Genomic DNA, 20730 nt, shown 5'->3' with positions numbered 1-20730 from the left:
TACATACGATAATACCAAATAGAATGTATAACTAATACAAAAATAGGTTGAAAAAAATATAGTACCAAACAAGAAATTAGTAAGTAGGAAGCTATGCTTGCATGGTGGGATATTCATGTACCAAACGACCCCTAATAATATATTCAAGAATAACCCATCAATCTCACGGTAACTTCTCTTTTTCATACTACTTCTAACAACAAAAAGAACTACTGTCAGCCCAGCAAACATCCAACAACTCTCCACGACAAATTCTTGTGAAGAGTTTACTTTTCCTACTTATAAACCATATCCAAATAGTCATCTATTTTCCCTTTGTTAAATATCTCTTGCATCAGTATCTATCCAACAGTGTGTTTTTATATACATTTGGATCAACTAACCATGTCAACGACAATGATATTAGACTTTTCAATATTATTGGGCATTCATCATTCCATCATCATTTTACCAACTGGGTCATCACAATCTAATTCTTTTATCTCCAGGCAATCCCACTCAACCCCTTTTCACTTTCACCCTTTTGCTACTTTGAAATCATTGCACAATTCTTGATTTTCCTTCAACAGCTAGATTCCTCCTCCTCCAGGTATCCTTGCTTTTGGGTTTCTTTAGCTTTTTTTTTTCCTCCTGTTTTGTGTTAAAGTTGTAACCTTTAATTACTTTATTTCAACAACCATCACCCAAATACTTGCCTTCCCTTTTGAGTTATTTAAGCTATAATTATGGGTTTATGTGTTTTGATTCCTTGACAGAAAAAACATAAAAAGTAAAAGATAATAAGAAAGCACTGGTCCACTTGTTCTACATATCATCCAAATTTATTAGACAATATTAAGAAAGACTCTGTTAAATGTAAAGATTTAGAATTTTTAAAGTTTATGGATCAGTCTTGCTGTGCTAATGTGAAATCTTTTGAGGTCCACTCAGTACCTGGTCAAAGTATTAAGTTTTATCTGAATAATTCTAAGCAAGTCGCGTTTTGTTTATGGTAGCCTAATTACTTGTACGGAAAGCAGTGCTGAACAGTTCATAAATCCTTGTTTTAAGTTGCCTGAATTGAAACCCAACATTGTCAAATTAAATTCTCTGTTAAGTTCACATGTTGAGCACTAACCAAAGGATATATAAAATAACTGTTTGGACTAGTAAAATGTTGTCTACTTCCAAGTATTGAACTTCTCTTTTGTGTGATTCATGAGCATCTATCTATATGCTGTAAGCAGAGAATCTCTCTTAGATTTCAAATCTCCTGCTTGAGACTCAAGTTTCTTCTTTGTTGTTGTTTTTTATTGTTCCACACCATGAATTGATCTAGTTTGTTCGTTTGAAGTGTATAATCCCAACAGTTGTGGTAGACAATGGTTGTACCAAAGTCAAATTTTACACTCCTGATCTGAAGATCTCTAAGAGAGCTTGACTTGTAAGAGTGACTGCTTTCCTCTCACCCCTTTCTGTCATTGAAGTGTTTATTGACGCTCCCCAGATAGCCTTTAGAAAGGACACCATGAACACTAGTTTTATTTATTTATTTATTTATGTTGATTTCCATGTACATCAACCTATTTATTTAAGTAGGTTCCGTCCTACTTAAAACCGGAAGTGAGTAAGACGTTTCCATCAACCATAGTATATCATCTAACCTTCCACTGGATTTATGAGTAATGTCTTACTGGCTTTATGCCACAAGGTTGTGTATAAAATATAGATTTGGTTTTTGTTTTAGTTAAATCGTAGGTAACCACTAGAAGAATCTAATAATGAATCTGGATCTAGAATTAGGGTTAAAATAATTGGAGCGCCATCTGGCGGTCAAATGGTATCTTTAGGATGTGATTGTCTTTCTACATCCTTTTGTCCTGTCGTGTCCATCAGTGGTGAGTGTGTGACTTGATCTTAAAGAAGTAAGCTTTGCTAATTCTAGCTTTATAAGAGTGGAAAGTAGCCACCTGACTCATCTTTGCCTTAAATATTTCTAGGTCTTCAAGATGGAAGGACTCAGACACTGTACATATGTTATTGCTATAGCAATTCATTGCTATATGCTTCTTGCGGTTGCTCAAATAACCGATCCCTCTGAAGGTTTACTATCTTCCGCCCACTCCTAATGCTTAAACTGTCCTGCTTGCAGTATTATTGAGTACATTCCTTGCTTGGGTGCCCTAAAGCATTTTTGTCTAACTGGCTTATTTTCATTCATTAGAAGTTCTTATGTATTCTAATTATTGAAAAATTGTGATGTAGACTGATAAAGACGTCTGTGCGAGACCTCAAGCTAATACTAGGTTGTTAGGAGCTCTATAATTGTGTATGCTAATGGACATTCTAAAGCTTAAATTATCTTTCTTGTACTACGCATGAGTACGTCCGGTGCTTGCGTGCCCTAAAGGATTTCTTTCTCACTAACTTACTTCGTCTAATTTAAAATTCCGTGTTCGCATTTACTGTAATACATAACGATGAAGACATCTTGCAAGTCCTCAGGCTGATTCATAGGTGGTTGAAGTTCTATAAAGTTCTCAGTTTATGCTGATGGGGAAGTGTCATGGAGCAAAACCTTGTTTCATAATGGTGTGTTCTTTTCACTTCCATAGTTGAATGAAGCCTTCTTTTCGTTCCGCAGAAGGATTTTGGTGATTATCTCTACATCAATAATGCAATGGATACATCAAAATTTTGTGTATCAAGCAACCTTTTGTCAGATGAATATGCTGTAGTTCTTTAGCCTTTCTTCTGAGTGTCTTAGTACATTATAAATTAATTGAAGATGGTGTTAGGGACTTGGTTTGTTATGCTGCGTAATGTCGGAACCTTTAAACTTGTAGCATGGCTTACTCCATGAGTATTGTTTAACTAAGCAAAATATCGAATGAGAATAAATGCATCAAAATATTGAAATGTCTTATGAGATAAATTCTACTTTTGCAAAATTCATGTGAAAACAGTATCTGAGAATTGGATAGATGCAACTCTACTAGATCACTTAAAGGGACAGGAGAAAAATGTATATCTTAGGGCCCCCTGTTAATGTATATAATTTTACTACCTATTTAATTTTTCCATTCCAAGTAAGTATGCATATAGCAAGCCAAAACAAACTTTGTATTGCTGGGATCAATTGGAATGTTTAATCCTCATTTCATCTCTTGGTGAAGTTGTCTGGTCCATGTTTTCTCCATGTTATATTAAGGCCCTCTGACTTTCTAAAGGCAGAGAAAGGAACAAGGGACGTAAGAAGGACTGAGACTAGTCACTTTTCTGACTAAAGAGATCCATGTCTCCACCATGCATCAAATTAGAGTCTTTTGGTTCCTCAAAGGGCAGAGGCTGTCTGGGAAAAGTATTTTGCAGCTGTTGTTGTGCCTTTAAACTTGCCATTGCTCTCTGACTTTTGGTGGCTTGCATCCAAATTCTCTATTTTGAGCTTCACAACTAATACTGCAAATCAAAGCACTTTCTTTTGGACGAAAAAAATCATGATATTGGTATCACGTTGTTTCGTTTTGCTTGTGACCCTTCGTGTTTAAATTCATCTCAATAGCTGAATTCAGACTTGACAATTAGATATCCACTTTCTCGTATTAGTCCCTGTTATAAAGCTGGTCGACCATATTTCTTGATAGAGCTAACGCATTGATCTGCGAAACGTTAAGTGAAGTGTACTTTCTTCTAATAGTGGTTCATTACGAGATTTGATCAAGTTCTATTCCTATTTGCAGTTTCAGCTTTAATATCCGTTAAAGGTAGTCTGGTTGATAGTCTTGAGCACCTGAAGGATTGGAAGAAGGGTGATCCCTGTACTTCAAACTGGACAGGAGTTTTTTGCTATAACACTTTTGGAGCTGATGGGTACTTGCATGTCAGAGAACTGTAGGTTATTCTTCTGCATTCTGTAGTTTACAGTGTCAGCAATCTTTTTGTACTCTATGCAGATCTATCAGCTGCATAAAATTTCTTGAGTATGTTAGTTGACTTCTCGTCGTCATTGTAGTTTCTTTATCATTGCCTTAAATTCCTCAAACAACATACATGTTCTTTTGTTTGTGTGACTGCAATACGTGAAAGGCCGTCAAACCTTTGTTGTTGTTTTTCTCTTGAATAAGCATGAAAGGCCGTCAAACCTCTTCCCTTTTGACTCTTTCTGCAGCCGTTTCATGAATAAGAATCTCTCTGGAAGTTTAGCACCTGAGCTAGGACAACTATCCCATCTTCAAATTTTGTAAGTTGTAACGAATATCATATTTTTCATATAACAATAGCATGATAGGCTTCATTGTTTGCTTATCTATGCTACTTACTCTTCTTATTGTTTACAACAAGAAATTTCATGTGGAATGATTTGACTGGGAGCATACCAAAAGAGATTGGAAACATCAAGCCTCTGAGACTTCTGTAAGTAAGACTTTAATGGACTTGGAACTCCTTTCTCCAATGTCATTTTCTCACACACTTCCCCCTCCACCCACCCCAACTGATGCTTAGATATGAGATAACAGCAAAATAGTTTATTTATCTATTTTTTATTGTGCCGTCAACAGTAGAAGCTGAACTTGGGCTGATTCCATATGAATGCATATTAATTGCTGATAATTCCTGTGTAATTCAATAATGGAGGCCTTAATTGTTGTTTCTGGAACAATTTAAGATATTCTGCTTTGGGATGGAGATATTTTATTGTTGATTGTAGAGGAACAAGATTTTCCGGAATTCTGCAGCTTTGAGGAATTTTTGGCACTTGAAAACTCTCTTAATGGAAGGTTCTTTGACGAAAAAGAAGTCTTGTGCTAGTGAAACTATTGATCTCAAATTTTGTTTGATGTTGGAGCAATAATGTTCTTGCAGGCTTTTAAATGGAAACCAATTGTCAGGATCTTTAGCGGATGAACTCGGATATCTACCAGATCTCAACAGATTCCAGATAGACCAGAACAAGATATCGGGAGAAATTCCAAAAACCTTTTCTAATTTAAATAGGATCAGACATATGTGAGTGCTCATTTGATTGCCACTTTCAGATGCAATGAATTCTGAGCTTTTCTATTTCTTATTTGATTTTACATATGATATATCTACAGCCACTTCAATAACAATTCGCTGAGTGGTCAAATTCCTCACGAGCTTTCCAACTTGTCCACTCTTCTTCACTTGTAAGTTAACAAGAGAGATTCTTCTTAGCTGTCTCTTTAACATGCAGACATGCATAATCTCAGTAGAGGTTAGACGGGCATAACTCTTGAAAATGGTCTGTTTCTGTTAAATACCTGCTTGCTACATGATGGTCTTGTGATAATACCTTTTTTCAACAGGCTTCTGGATAATAACAATCTGTCAGGCTTCCTTCCTCCTGAGTTTTCTGCACTTCCAGATCTGGAAATACTGTAAGTTCCTTGTTAAATATTATTGCAGGGTTTTTTCTGTCAAGTGGTTCGACAATCTTGACAAGTTATCCTTTTGTAAATTTATACCATTCCCTATATAATTGCAGAAACAACTTCCAGTATATGTGTTCCTGTCAAGTGGTTTAGTAATTTTGACGAGCCGCTTATTTATAAACAGAACCTAAGGTCACATTAGAACCAAAAGATTATAGAAAACTAGTCATGAATTTCGAGTGAGACTGTCTCATTTATCTTAGTTGAACTGGCTTTATTGGCCAAATAGCCAGACAACTCATAATACAGAGCATATGTTCTGTGAGCTATTTTCTAACAGATATAGAGTTTAAGAACATTCCTGATCACCATCTTCAGATCTTTCTATTACTACAAACCATAAAATCCATCCATCCCTTGCAATGCCTGATACTAGAACTTGATCTTTCGTGGAGATGTAAATTGCCTTCAGCTTCAGTCAAAAAACTTTCATGTAATCTGATAGCTTCTTTGGTTTTATAAATGCATTGTGCATGTCGTGTCCTTTACTATGAGCCATATACACTAAAGTTTCGTTCTTTTTTATTTATGCAGCCAACTTGACAATAACAATTTCAGTGGATCTGAGATTCCAGCTACTTATGGAAACCTTTCATCCTTATTGAAATTGTAAATGCTCCTTGAACAAATCCTTTAGTTTGTTATTTTCATTTTTTCCCTTTTTTGTATCCCGTTGATGAGAATGAGGATGTTATCTCTACGGAATAGCATAGTTGGTCATACTCCGGAAGAGTTATTATAACTACTATATTCTAGAGTGATGATGGAAATGAATCTATGCATATGTTTAGGCTTAATGAACCTTGACATTTAAAATGCTTGTTAGTCCTCTCTCATTCATCATGTGGTTTAGAGATTTGAGTACTAATCCACAACACGTATTGAAATTGTCTGTCCCAGTATTTAGTGTAAGCATTAAAACATTGCATTTTCACACATGACATTTTTACCTTTCTTTGCTCATAGTGGTCTCATATTTATGGAGCCTCATACTTGTCTCCAAGTTTTCTATAGAAAATTTCTCATCTTTTTATACTTAGCTCTAGCGCTTTGATACCTAATATCCTTTTGTTTGTTCTCTTTTATCCCTTCCATGTCTTCTGTGCCATATATGTTTATTGGTTAAGACGACTATTCAATATTGTACCCGTGTAAGGAAGCTATTGAATGATTATCTTCAACCCTTATTTACCTCTTCATGCAAATCCTCAGCTCCATCTCGTGTGATTCAGGTCTTCCTTACACGACAACAAACAGTTTTTGACGCCATCTTTATTGCTTCCAAAACTAATACTTTGGTTTGTAAGTAGTGTTAAATAGTTATGTGTAAATAGTCCTAGTCCCATATGTAGTAGGAGTGGAATATGTCCTAGTCCCATATGTAGTAGGAGTAGAATATGTCCTAGTCCTATATGTAGTAGGAGTAGAATATGTATTATATATAGGGCTCATTGTATCATTGTTAATATATAGATTTTTTCTCCCGTGCATTCTCACAAGTAGTAAACTTAAAGAGCAAATGACAGCAATTCTCTCCAATTATGTTTCTGTATTCTTGGGTGTCTGGGCTGCATTGTACAGTTCTTTAAGATGGATCTTTACTTGTGAGATTTTGGAACTCGCTTTGTACGTTTAAAGGTGTGAAACTATGAACCGATGCAGGCACTCTTTAGTGCATGTGCATTTTGCTCATGGAGCTGTGTATTATATGACATCCAACCATTTTTTTTGTGATAATGGTGGTGTCAGTGTTAGCTTGTGAGGACCTCGACTATTCCAACAGATACGTGCATTCTCCCACCAGTATAGGCTCTAGGTAACTCTACCGTTAGGCATATAGGAAGAAAACACCTACGTCTTTTTGTCAGCTAGGATTCAAACCCTAGTTTCCCACGGTTTTTATTCTAGAATCATCGACCACTAGGCCACATTTTTGGGTTTGGATCTGTTAGATAATTCTATAGCTAATATGTAATTAGTCCGAGTCCCACATTGAATATGAGTAGGATATATATTATGTATAGTTATAAATAGGGCTCGTTGTATTATAACTAATATATCAATAATATATTTTTCTCCCCGTGCTTTCTCACATGGTATCAGAGCAATCATGAGAGATTTATCGTTGTGCATAAATTCCAGCAACTCCGGGAAGAGAAATCAGTCAACTGGAAGTCTTCTTTCCAGCAAACACTGATCTGTCCGCAGGAAAGATCACTATATGTCAGTGTTGTGCAAAAATCAACACCACCACGAATAGATCAGCCTCCGACGACCAACCCATAAAAAGATCTCCGCCAGAAAAGCCCCACGCGCCCTCACGCGCCACCAAAAGAAAATTTTCCGGCGAAGTTCCGACGTCACGCGCCGGCGCGTGAGGCAGTTTTCGGCTATTGTTTGGCGACGACTCTTCAGGACAGTTTGTTCCCCTTAATTTCGAGCCTATCCATCCAATTTAAACCAAATTCCGACCACTTTTATATTTTTCCGGCGTGAACAATGATATTTCCGGCATGAACAGTGATTTTCCGGCATGCACAGTGATTCCCAGAAAAGTTTCTATTTTCTAGGGGTGTTTTAGAACCTATTTTGTAGTGTGGAACTCTGCTGAAGCTTTTTCAGCTAGTCTTACTATTTTCAAATTTCTCGAGCAACACTTTTGCAGCAAATTCTTGAGTTGGTCACTAAGATCTGCCTTAAATCATTATAATGTCATTCGTATCAGAAGCCTTTGACTCACAATCCGTTGAATCTAATCCAATTGGTTTCTTTATTGGAATATATAGAGTTCTTTCAGTACAAAGCATGTAAACATACATCTTCTGAGATTGCTACTGTTGTCCAAACACGTAATAGTGTTACTTGTGTCTCTCAATCTTCTTCTCCCAGCAATTGGATTATTGATTCAGGAGCGTCTTATCATATTTCTGGTAATAAATCTGCCTTCACTACTATTTCCTATTCGCAATCTCTTCGAATGGTCACAATGGCCAATGGGTCTCAAACCGTGGCAACTGGAATAAGTCAAGTAAGTCCACTTCCTTCTTTACCTTTGAATTCGGTTTTTTATGTTCCCGGTAGTCCTTTTAATCTCATAGCCATTAGTCGCTTAACCAAATCACTTAAATATTCTGTTTATTTCTTGATGGCCTTGTTTTTATACAAGAACACAGTACGGGACGGATCATTGGTACCGGGCATGAATCAAATGTTATTACCTTATCCTTGCGAAATCACATGAACCCACATCAGCAACTTGTTCATTTACTGATTTACCAGATTTATTACAAAAACGGTTGGGACATCCCAGTTTATCAAAACTTTAAAAAATGGTACCTGGTTTGTCTCGCTTGTCCACTCTAGAGTGTGAGTCATGTCAGCTCGGTAAGCATACTCACTCCTATTTCCCTCGACGCCCTGATAATCGAACAGAGTCACCTTTCACTTTAGTCCATTCAGATGTTTGGGGTCCTAGTCGGGTCAATTCTACCTTGGGATTACGCTCCTTTGTTAGTTTCATTGATGATTATTCAGGTGCACTTGGATATTATTGATGAAAAATCGATCTGAGTTGTTTTTTATTTTTCAGACCTTCCACGCTGAAATTCAAAATCAATTTGGAATTCTATCCGCACATTTCATCAAATATCTTGTCCATACACATCTCAAGATCATTTGCAGTTTATGAACTCTCATGAGATCATTTATCAAACATCTTGTCCATACACATCTCAAGAAAATTGGGTAGCAGAAAGGAAGAATAGGCATCTCATTGAGACTGCTCGTACCCTACTCATGTAATCTCATGTTCTGTTGCGGTTTTTTTTGGAGGGGGGATGCAGTTCTTACATCTTGTTATCTTATTAATCGTATGTCATCCTCAGCTATCCAGAATCAAGTTCCATTCTCTGTGTTGTTTCCTCACACACCTTTGTTCTCTCTTCCGCCTCGTGTCTTTGGGAGCACATGTTTTGTTCATAACCTTACTCCAGGAAAAGATAAGTTAACTCCACGTGCTCTTAAGTGTGTACTTCTAGGTTACTCGAGAGCGCAAAAGGGTTATCAATGCTACTCACCTGACCTCCAGCGGTGCCTTATGACTGCTGATATTATCTTCTTTGAAACTCAGCCATACTTCACAGGCCTAGGTGGTCACTTAGACATTTTTGAGGTGCTACCAGTTCCATCTTTTGGAGATTCAGTCACTATTTCCCCTTCACCTTCCTCTACGGCTCCATCACCTATAGCCCCAACTCTAGCTCCAACCCCACCACCACCTATAGCTCCTCCTACATCCTCAACCACAGACGTCTTACCCATACCAACCGTTGAGAAATCTAGTGTTGCTCATCCTACATCCCCAGCCACAGGAATACCACTCTTGACTTATTGTTGCCCAGCTGATTCACATCCTGCACCTGACCTTGCTCCTACTGCTAGGATGGCGACAGACTATGGTTGGCGAGATGTCTGCTTACATACGAGTGGTACTTGGGAGCTTATTCCTTTTCCTTCAGGTAAATCTACTGTTAGTTGTCGTTGGGTTTATGCATTCAAAGTTGGTCCGGATGGCCAGGTTGATAGACTTAAGGCCCGTCTTGTTGCCAAAGGATATACTCAGATATTTGAGCTCGAATATAGTGATACTTTCTCTCCCATAGCTAAAATAGCATCCGTCTGCCTTTTCCTATCCATGGTTGTTTTTCGCCATTGGCCTCTCTATCAATTGGACATTAATAAATGCTTTTCTTCATGGTGACCTTGAAAATGAAGTTTATATGGAGTAACCACCTGATTTTGTTGCTCAGGGAGTGTCTAGTGGCTTGTATGTCGCTTGCGCCGGTCACTTTATGGCCTAAAGCAAACTCCTCGAGCATGGTTTGGTAAGTTCAACACATTTATCCAGGAGTATGACATGACTCGTAGTGAAGCTGATCACTCTGTGCTTTATCGGCATTCTCTTTCAAATCTCTGTATTTATCTGATCGTTTATGTTAACGATATTGTTATTACCGGCAATGATCAAGATGGTATTACTAAGTTGAAGCATCATCTCTTTCAGCACTTTCAGACTAAGGATCTGGGCAGATTAAAGTACTTTTCGGGTATTGAGATCGTTCAGTCTAGCTCACGTACTGTGATCTCACAACGGAAGTATGCCTTAGACATTTTTGAGAAAACAGGAATGATAGATTATAGGCCTGTTGACACTCCTATGGATCCGAATTCTAAACTTCTGCCAGGACAGGGGGAGCCGCTCAGCGATCTCGCAAGATATAGGCGGCTGGTTGATAATTAAATTACCTCACAGTGACTAGACCTGACATTTCCTTTCCTGTGAGTGTTGGGAGTCAGTTTATGGATTCTCCCTGTGATAGTCATTGGGATGCAGTTGTCTGCATTCTTCGATATATAAAATCAGCTCCAGGCAAAGGATTATTATTTGAGGATCGAGCCCATGAGCAGATCGTTGGATACTCATATGCTGATTGAGCAGGATCACCTTGTGATAGACGTTCTACGTCTAGATATTGTGTCTTAGTAGGAGGTAATTTGGTGTTTTGGAAGAGCAAGAAACAGAATGTGGTTGCTCGGTCTAGTGCAGAAGCAGAATATCGAGCAATGGCTATGGCAACGTGTGAGCTAATTTGGATCAAACAGTTGCTGAAGGAGTTGAAATTTGGTGACATTAGCAGATGGAACTTGTGTGTGATAATCAAGCTGCTCTCCATATTATATCAAATTCATTGTTCCATGAGAAAACTAAACACATTTTGATTGACTGTTACTTTGTCAGAGAAAAAATACTCTCAGGAGATGTTGCTACAAACTTTCCACCTGTGCATTTCTTCATCTGTTGTATGCTTCTTTCTCTCTTTTGTTAACATTTGGCCTTTTATTTGGCTTCTGGTTTCTCTTTCTTATTTAGTCTATCAGGAAAATAAAGATGGGGTTCAATTATTTTACTAAATATCTGGAGACTAAGATGCTGTAATAGCTTGTTTCCAGTTTACATTCCACCTTAAATCTTTTTAAAATGCATCGGTCCAAGCAGAGTTCTTATTCTATTATGCTTTTGTTTACATGCTGGAAGATGGTGGAATAAAAGAATATTAAGGTATAACAGAAATCATTAACTCATGATACATGAAAAAAGAATAACTTGCCAAAAAAATGATAGATAAAAAAAGAACAAGTCGAAACACAAGCATTTGGACTCCCACGTTACGTGTGAAAGAAAAATTTATTGTATCATGATGGAACATGTTAGTAGAACTAGACATGAAGTTAATATCCTCACTCACACACTCAGTAAAGATTAAATGCTGCTTCTGATATTGCAGAAGTCTCAGAAATTGCTTTTTGCAAGGATCCGTGTCAGATTTCAGCAGAATAGGAAACCTAAGCTATCTGTAAGTGTGAGTTTTCTATTGTTTTGTTCTGCTTCTTTTGATAAGCTTCAGTTGTATACTTCTGTATACAGTGATCTCAGCTGGAATCAACTTTCTGGATCTATACCACAGAATAAGCTTTCCAACAATATGACAACTATGTAAGCTTCTTGGTCATTGATCTTGGTAGTATCTTCATATATCTATATTTTCTTTCGGTTCTGCATCATTTGCAACAGGATTGCCTATTTCCGTGTTCCTTTTATCTTCTGGCCTTTACTTCTTAGCATAATCTAATGTACACTTGAAACTAATGATGCAGTATTCTAGCGCATAACCATCTTAATGGATCTGTTCCCAAGAGTTTTTCTCTTCTTCCTTCCCTGCAGAAACTGTGAGAATCTCCACTTTGTCTTGCAATATCAACTGTTTCGCTGAAGGAAATGTACCATTAACGAATTGGTGGGATGGATTTGTCACAGGTCGCTTGAGAACAACTTTCTGAATGGTTCCATTTCCACTGACATTTGGCAAAACAGGACCTTTGCTACAACTTCCAGACTTGTGATGTAAGATGTGAAGCAGAAAGATGACACCAATTTCTGATTTTTAACAGTAGTATTTACTTCCAGAGTGAAACCATTGAATGAGGATTTCTATCAAGGAATTCTTTCTAACCAATCTTTCATTGATTTTGCAAACCTAGTGATCTGCGGAATAATTCAGTTTCAAACATTTCGGGTGCCTTTGATCCTCCTGTAAATGTCACTCTAAGGTATGATTCTTCTTTCAAATTCGAGGATGAAACATTTTCTGACTGTTGGTTTATGTCCACATGGACCACATCCAATAGGACTAACAAAAGGGTAAAATGAATTTAGAAGAACAGAAGCATATTCCAAACGAAAAAAGAGAAGTAGATTTTCCTCGTGTGTCTGCCAACAATTACTTGGATTACTTGACGAAGCAAGCACAAGATGCATGAAATCACTTCTGTTATGTTTTATCCACACACTGATACACATGCTCTTAGCAACTTCCTATATGGTGCTTTATATAATGAAACCAAAATGCAAAGGACAAGGATTTGGGAGCACCTTTGAGGTTTTCATTTTGCTCGTTATTTGCAAATTTAAAGCATATTAAAATACACACACACACACACACACAGAGAGAGAGAGAGAGAGAGAGAGAGAGAGAGAGAGAGAGAGAGAGAGAGAGAGAGAGAGAGAGAGAGAGAATTTCAATCAGTCACATACTTCCATTTAGTTGTAGTGAAATAAGATGAAATAGTGAAGATCTAAATGACCCTAAAATATGGATTTAATTTCCTGATCAGCGTAAGTCTTAAAAAAGGACAATATTTTACCAAAGAATACGAATGAAAAATGGGCATAGAGATATGAATAGAGGGAAACACGAGCATGAAAGGAGTTTTCATAAAGCTTAGCTGATCAGTTTTGTTTTATGAGTCTTTCATCTTATATACTGAGGATTGGCCCATAATTATCCGTTGTCTGTGAAAGGTTCATAGTCCAACAGTTTTGAGAAGCGGAGATCAAAATTAACAGTTGACTAACGGAGACCTGAACAAATATAGAGAGGACGAAGTTTCTGTAAATTTTGAGTCTACTACATGCCTTATGATGCTTTTTTCATGTGTCCAAAATAATTCTTAAATATTGCAAACTGAGGGAGTATTTTTCCAGTATATCACTTCAAGACAAAAGCGATATAAATTGGTATTCATTAAATTTCTTCGAGAGGGAAAACATCCCATTTAAAAGAAAAAGTAGAAGCTTTTCCATCCAGGAAAGTGGATAATGGAAATTAGGCCAAACAAAAAGAGAACATAGATCAAATAAAAAGGCCAGAAGTTTTCTTAATCACATTTTCTCAGAGGAGCCTTGGAGCAACGGTCAAGTTGTCTCGTGTGACCTATAGGTTACGGGTTCGAGCCGTGGAATCAGCCATGGTGCTTACATTAGGATATGCTGCCTACATCACACCCCCTTGGGTGCGTCCCTTCCCTGGACCCTGCGTGAACGCGGGATGCTTTGTGCACCGGGCTACCGTTTACCCTCTATATTTTCTCAGAGGAGTTATTTTGCTAAAATTACTTATACATATTTGTTACTGTTTTTGAAATTTATGTTTTCAATGGTACACTAATTCTTGTATTCCAATTATTCAAAAATATCTGACTAGAACAGGGTATTATGATCATCTTTCAGCACGTCGCCTTTCAAATTGCTTTCTGAACTCTTTGCTTGCAATTTCAGGAGGTCTTTTAATACTAGTAATGAAAATTTATCAGTGCTGCTCCAAAGAAACATGTCAATTACAATGCTCTTAGATTATGTACTTGGTTCTAATTAATTTTTTTCCCATCTTTCCCTAACTTTAGCAGACAATTTCCAGGTTCCAAGGCAATCCGATCTGCAGCAATAGAAGTATAAGAAACATTGACCAATACTGTGGCCCTGACTCTGGAGCAGATGATGAGTACAGTAACTCAACAAATCCAAGTGTTGTTTGTCCTATTCAAGCATGTCCTACTGACAACTATTACGAATATGTTCCTGCATCACCTCAATCATGCTTTTGTGCCTCCCCTCTTAGAATTGGATACCGGTTGAAAAGTCCTAGTATTTCTTATTTTGATCCATATATGCAACTATTCCAGTCGTATGTGACAAGTTCCCTTGATTTGGACCTTTACCAATTGTGGATTGATTCATATTTTTGGGAGAAGGGACCTCGTCTGAGGATGCATTTGAAGCTTTTCCCAGTAGTTGGGTTCAGTACATTTAATGAAAGTGAGGTCCTTCGTATTAGCGAGATTTTCGCATCTTGGGAATTCCCAGGAAGTGACCTATTTGGACCATATGAGCTCCTGAACTTCACACTGCTCGGACCTTATTCATACTGTAAGCATTCATAGCTTAAATGTATTCTAATCCAACTTGTGGCGATTTATGCTGTGTCATTATAATTGCATGACCATTGAATTATTGACTTACGCGGACCTTATTCATACTATAAGTATTCATAGCTTAAATGTATTCTAATCCAACTTGTGGCGATTTATGCTGTGTCATTATAATTGCATGACCATTGAATTATTGACTTACACATGTGGATAAGATTGAAAGATTTGACTACCATTGCCACTTCTAGTCTCCAAGTAAAAGGATCTTGATTCATAACAAGACAAGGTTTGGATAAGCGACAAAAAGAATCTCAGACTATGATCCATAAGCTTCAAGGAGCTTCCTATATATTGGGTGGAAAAGACAATGAAGTGTTTGATACCCAAAGGTTTTTAAAACTTCAAATATTTTAAGTTTAGGAACATTGAAGGATCTTAGTTACTTGATTAGAACACTGTAAATTCAAGGGGTTCAAACCCAGCTAGATTGGTCCTTTCTCTCCGCTGGGAGCTTCAAATCTGGAGGATCTCAACCCTAACAGTTTTAGTTGGGATGGAAGTCAGTTCCTGATTGCAAAAGATTTACAAAATGGACTTCTGAATAGATACATATTAACACCGTTATCTATAGCTTTTCTTGCTTATGCGTTGTTTGTACTTTGTACTTTTTCTAGTTGCCACAATGTTATGGCTGACGCCTTTTCAGGGAAATCCAGATAATGCCTCAATTGTTTTATTTCCTTTATAAGAGCTTTTCTTTTCTCATATGATCTTTGCATCACTGCAGTGAATCCCGAAATCCAAAGTAAACGAAAGAGCAAAGGTGTTCTAATAGCTTGCATTGTAGCAGCAGGTGTATTTGCTGCCATTGTTTCCACAATTGTCACTACATTAATCTCAAGACGACGTGCTAAATATCAAAGCATCATGTCAAGAAAACGTTTGTGTAAGTTCTCTCATTAGGTTAGCTTTATTTTAATTTATTCTAGTCTGCTAAATTTTTCACTCTTTCTGTAAAATTAGTGAGCATGTGTTTTTCCATGCAGCCACAAAGCTATCTATAAAAATAGATGGGGTTAAAAGTTTCACCTTCAGAGAAATGGCCTTGGCCACTAACAACTTTGATAGCTCAACTCAAGTTGGTGAAGGAGGATATGGTTCTGTCTTTAGGGGAGTTTTAGCTGACAAAAAAGTTGTTGCTATCAAGCGAGCAAAAGAAGGATCTCTGCAGGGGCAAAAGGAATTCTTGACCGAAATAGAACTTTTGTCAAGGTTACATCACCGTAATCTAGTTGTGTTGCTTGGGTACTGTGACGAAGAAGGAGAGCAGGTTTGATAAAACCCTTTGAATTATAACTGTTTTAGTCACCAATAATTCACACCATTCATCATGTCATATTTCTTTACTGTAGCATTATAAACCTTCTTGCATTCTTTCTTACTTCAGTTGCTAAATGAGCAGACTGAATGCTTTAATTAGCTGCGGTAATTAGCTGCGGAAGTCTTATATTAAGCTCAAAGAGTGATAGAGTCGAGCAATTCTGAGTCTTCTGTTGATACATTTGCAGATGCTGGTTTATGAGTTCATGCCCAATGGAACTTTGCGAGACTGGCTTTCTGGTAGATAGCCTTTTCTTTTTCTGGTTGTTTTCCAGCTTTAATCTTGTTAATCCTCCTCAATTTCTTTAGTTTAGCATTGAAGAGCCAGGGAGGTGGTGAATGTTTATAGATTTTCCTACACATTAAATGTCACTAGTACTATGGCGAATTGATAATAGACAGGCTTCAGTATTTTTATTGTTTGCAACTGAGAAACTAATGTCAAGGTGGTGACTATGATCTCAAAGTTGCATATTAGAAAAGATGCTACAGAATGTCCAATAGTCAGAGAAACATAGATCCATCTTCCTTCCCTAGTCACGACAAGAAATGCTCTTAGTTTCTTTTTGCTGCGGTGTTAAATTTAAATCTGACTTTAGTCAAGAATATTCTCTATCGCTATCTGAGTAGGTGATTTTTCATCATCTGACAGCTAAATCTAAGCAAAATTTGAAGTTTGGAGCAAGGTTGCGGATCGCACTAGGGGCAGCTAAGGGCATCCTTTACCTCCATACTGAAGCTGATCCACCCATATTCCACAGGGATATCAAAGCCAGTAATATTCTTTTAGACTCTAAACTTTCTGCCAAAGTTGCTGATTTTGGATTGTCTCGACTTGCACCTGTCCAGGATGATGAAGGTGTTCTGCCGAATCATGTATCAACAATGGTGAAGGGGACACCTGTAAGTCCGACTATGCTTATCATTCAGCTGTAGTTTTTTAAGGAAATATTTGTGCAATGATCTGGCTGATTATCTTGCAAGATTCTGGCTGTATATGCAGGGTTACCTTGATCCCGAATATTTCTTGACCCGTAAAATGACAGATAAAAGTGATGTCTACAGCCTTGGGGTTGTATTTCTGGAGATCTTAACCGGCATGCATCCTATCTCACACGGGAAAAACATTGTTCGAGAGGTACTTCTATCAGTTGAATACCTATTGGACTAATACTTGATTATTTGTCAATAAGAGCATTGGACTGACACCTTTAACTGTTAATGCCAGGTAAATATGGCTCATAAATCGGGAACAGTGTTCTCCATTATGGACAACAGAATGGGATCTTACCCTGCCGAATGGGTGGAGAAGTTTGTGGCATTGGCCCTAAAGTGTTGCCAGGACAAACCAGAAGACAGACCCTCAATGCTGGAGGTGGTTAGGACGCTAGAAACCATACTCCGCATGATGCCATATACTGATGCTGATCCTTTGGATAATAAAGCCAGTTTTGGTGAAACTACATCTTCATCTTCATTTTCTAATACTAGAAGCAGAGACCTGTTTGAATCATCCAATGCATCGGGTGGTGATCTTATTAGTGGTGTTACTCTTACTATTACACCTCGTTAACTCAAGCTTATCTTTGACCACATAAATTTTAGCTTTTATGCACAGAGTGTACAACATCCCCTTGAGCTATTTATGTATATTCCTCGGGAATCTGTCGTGTTAACCTAGTGTACATGTTATACATGACGTGCCTTGCACAGTCCAAAGAAATGCTTGATGTGGTCCTGCTATTTCAAGTACACTGTAAAAAATTGTAAGGAAAATGACTTATTTTCGTATTTGGTTGAAAAGCGAAAAATATTATCTGGGAAAAAATCTATCGAATATTAAAAACGAAAAATGGTCAAAAATACTCCTAACTTATTGGAAATGGCTCATAAATACCCTTCGTTAACCTTTTGGTCTATAAATACCCTTAACGTTTTATTTTGACTCAAATCTGCCATTATATTTAACGGACCATTTATTGTAAAATTTGAGACTTTACAACAATCACCTGGCGCGTTATAAACATGCCATGTGTATTTCTTAATAATAAAATTAAACTCCGTTTGTTTAATAGTACCCAGCCCGCTCCTCAATTGCCAGGCAGATTATCCCCAGACCCATTCCCCAGAGAAAAAATTTAACCCCCCACTCTTGTAACATTTTACCAAAAACATATTTATTTCCGTTGAAGTGACGAAATAGGCGATTTAGGGTCAAACTATCACGCTTCAAACCAAAGGCTGGTACAACCAATTGGTTCAAAATCAACTGGTTTCGTCCATTTTTCATCAAATACACAACTTTAAATATGCAGTTTTACATATATACTAATCTCCATTACATCACTTTAGCAGCTACAAATTCAACGAAAATAGATCATGACAATAAGAGAAAATTTTCATTCTTTGCACTTTGTTCTCTAATGAAGTTGAAAGAACGAAGAGGAAAAAGATTGCAAAAGAGAAAACGGACTTGCAGAACCCTATTTGTTGGAACGAGGATAAAAGAATAGGGTACAAGGTTTAGATCAAAAGAAACGGGTCAGGCATCAGGCGCGGCGGGTTGGGTACTTTTAAACAAACTGGTGGGTTTAATTTTATTATTGAAAAATACATGTGGCATGTTTATAAGTTGTAAAGTCTCAGATTTTGTAATAGATGGTCCCTTAAATAAAAAGATAGATTTGAGCCAAATTAAAACGTTGAGGGTATTTGTGGACCAAAAGGTTAACGGAGGGTATATATGAGTCATTTTCAATACATTAGGGGCATTTTTAGCCCTTTTCCGTATTAATAATAATAAATTTTTAAGTACTCGTTTCAGTTTATATGACACACTTTTCTTATTAGTCTGTTCCAAAAAGAATGACACACTTCTACAATTGGAAACAATTCAACTTTAAACTCTTTATTTTACCAATTTTACCTTTAATGAGAAGCTTTTATAACCACACAAATGTCATGGTCCCACAAAGCTTTTGCCCCTTAAACTTTTAAGATCACAAGTTTTAAAAGCCTTCTTTTTTTTCTTAAATTTCGTGCCGAGTCAAACTACCTCTGCTAAATTGAAACGGAGGGAGTATTAAAGATCGATAAGTGTTGATTAAAGCAATGATTTGAAGTTAAAAGTTGAGGTAATCGTAACAAAGAATAACTTCAGTCCAAAGTGAGTGAAATTATTTTTCCTTTTTGCAAGACAACCAAATACCAAAAATGACTTTATCATTCATATATAAGTGAGAAGCCCCTTAAAATACTAAAATGCATTTTTAACCTTCAATCATATATTATTCTTTTTATTGTACAACAAATATATTGTACAAGACATTAGCCATTGACTCGAGTAACGTGCATGCACCTTTTTCTTGGCACTAATCGCAGATGTGAACTTAATAGTTCTTCTTGAAAATTAAGTGCTTTTAAAGTACCATGTGAAACAGTTGATGACACTGTTTATGAACTGTTTCAATGCCATGACACTGTCTTACTTTTGATAGCAACTGATCTTGCTTATCTGGTTAAGATAATGAACAGTGATGGCGGTCATGAAATGAATGAATTGTTATCATCTTCATTATCAAGGGGTGGGAAAAATAAGAAATCCGATGGCCCTAATCACTGCTATATATAGTTCAGCAAGTTGGTAGTAGAAGTTAGCTGTGTATTATATTTAATTATTGCATCTCTTATTTATTTAGATACACCGTTGTATTATCTGATAGTTTTGTAAAGGTTGATGAGATGCTGAAACAAAAAGATCTATCAGTACTCTTCTTTGGAAGTCCATGCATTTCAATTGTGAATTAAGTATTTCAGTAATGGAAGTAGCTGTAAAGTCATCCCCTACTTTTTTTCGCTTAGGTCGAAATAGATGTATCTAGTGTGCTCTATTTGCAGATTTTGTAGAGATATATATTTACTCTTTATGTTTCGTCAATTATTTTTAGAGTTCTTCTATATGTTTGTGAGAATAGTTTTTGCTAATTTTATTACATGTATTTTACATGCAGCTGCCATCAAATCTGGAGTAGAAAATTCATTCGACATATTCCGTATACCATTATGGAGCTATTATCTTAATTAGCTTTTTGTATTTGTTGCTCGGTAGCAAATATGCTGTCCTGCTATTCTGAGTTTTAATTAACAAAATTTAAATATAATGGCGGAACCAATATTCCTTGGTTTCAGCATTTCCTATTTAGCAAACAAATAACCAAAAGTTAAAAAACTACAGATAAGTTGCTAAAACAAACGTGGGAGGATCGACCGTTCAGATAATTCCGAAGAAAGTGTGTTGGCAGCAAGTAGAAAATCTCCTGGCTCAGCACTAGTCAACTTGTGGGGCGTCACATTCCCTATGGACAACAACCGCAGTGGTCATCAGTCTGGTCTCCTAATAGATGAACCACTCCCAAGGCGGAAAGTGCCATAGGGGCCGACCCGACACCGAATGGCTGAGACTCCCACGCAGTAGGAGCGGACTGAGTCGGTATTCGTCTACGAGAGGCGCGCTTGTATGCCTTTCGAGGCTTCTCCCTTTTAAATATTCTCATGTAAGAAAGCAAAACCCCACCTCTTTCCGTTTCTCCCTTTT

At 37.1% G+C, this 20730-nt stretch overlaps 1 protein-coding gene across 3 annotated transcripts; it reads left to right on the top strand.

The window, feature by feature from the left end:
• The first annotated feature begins 324 nt into the window (after positions 1-324).
• On the top strand, positions 325-17947 carry LOC107781253 (putative LRR receptor-like serine/threonine-protein kinase At1g06840). Of its 3 annotated transcripts, XM_016601932.2 has the most exons (22): positions 351-589; positions 1334-1423; positions 1980-2082; positions 3720-3870; positions 4148-4219; positions 4321-4392; positions 4843-4986; positions 5076-5147; positions 5307-5378; positions 5967-6041; positions 11777-11845; positions 11917-11985; positions 12147-12218; positions 12307-12393; positions 12531-12599; positions 14246-14754; positions 15544-15702; positions 15803-16086; positions 16325-16376; positions 16789-17039; positions 17140-17274; positions 17365-17947. In XM_016601932.2, the coding sequence occupies exons 3-22, from the start codon at positions 1989-1991 to the stop codon at positions 17707-17709; spliced, it is 2853 nt and encodes a 950-aa protein (XP_016457418.2). In that variant the 5' UTR covers positions 351-589; positions 1334-1423; positions 1980-1988; the 3' UTR covers positions 17710-17947. The 3 variants fall into 3 exon arrangements, with proteins under 3 accessions (XP_016457417.2, XP_016457418.2, XP_075088474.1); XM_016601931.2 differs by lacking the exon at positions 1334-1423 and having other exon boundaries at positions 325-589; XM_075232373.1 differs by lacking the exon at positions 1334-1423 and having other exon boundaries at positions 390-589; positions 3720-3874.
• Positions 17948-20730: the final 2783 nt, after the last annotated feature.

The sequence above is a fragment of the Nicotiana tabacum genome, chromosome 2 (genome assembly GCF_000715075.1).
Source record: "Nicotiana tabacum cultivar K326 chromosome 2, ASM71507v2, whole genome shotgun sequence".
In the NCBI taxonomy this organism is placed as follows: domain Eukaryota; kingdom Viridiplantae; phylum Streptophyta; class Magnoliopsida; order Solanales; family Solanaceae; genus Nicotiana; species Nicotiana tabacum.
The sequence above is the reverse complement of the archived record's forward strand: the minus strand, read 5'-3'. Positions and strand labels throughout refer to the sequence as shown.

Excerpts from the sequence above, each read along its gene's own strand:
- LOC107781253 (XM_016601931.2), top strand. The coding sequence starts at position 1,989 with ATGGAAGGACTCAGACACTGTACATATGTTATTGCTATAGCAATTCAT. Across the intron at positions 11,846-11,916 it reads ATAGGAAACCTAAGCTATCT|TGATCTCAGCTGGAATCAAC; the intron begins GTAAGTGTGAGT and ends TTCTGTATACAG. Across the intron at positions 16,087-16,324 it reads GTGACGAAGAAGGAGAGCAG|ATGCTGGTTTATGAGTTCAT; the intron begins GTTTGATAAAAC and ends ATACATTTGCAG.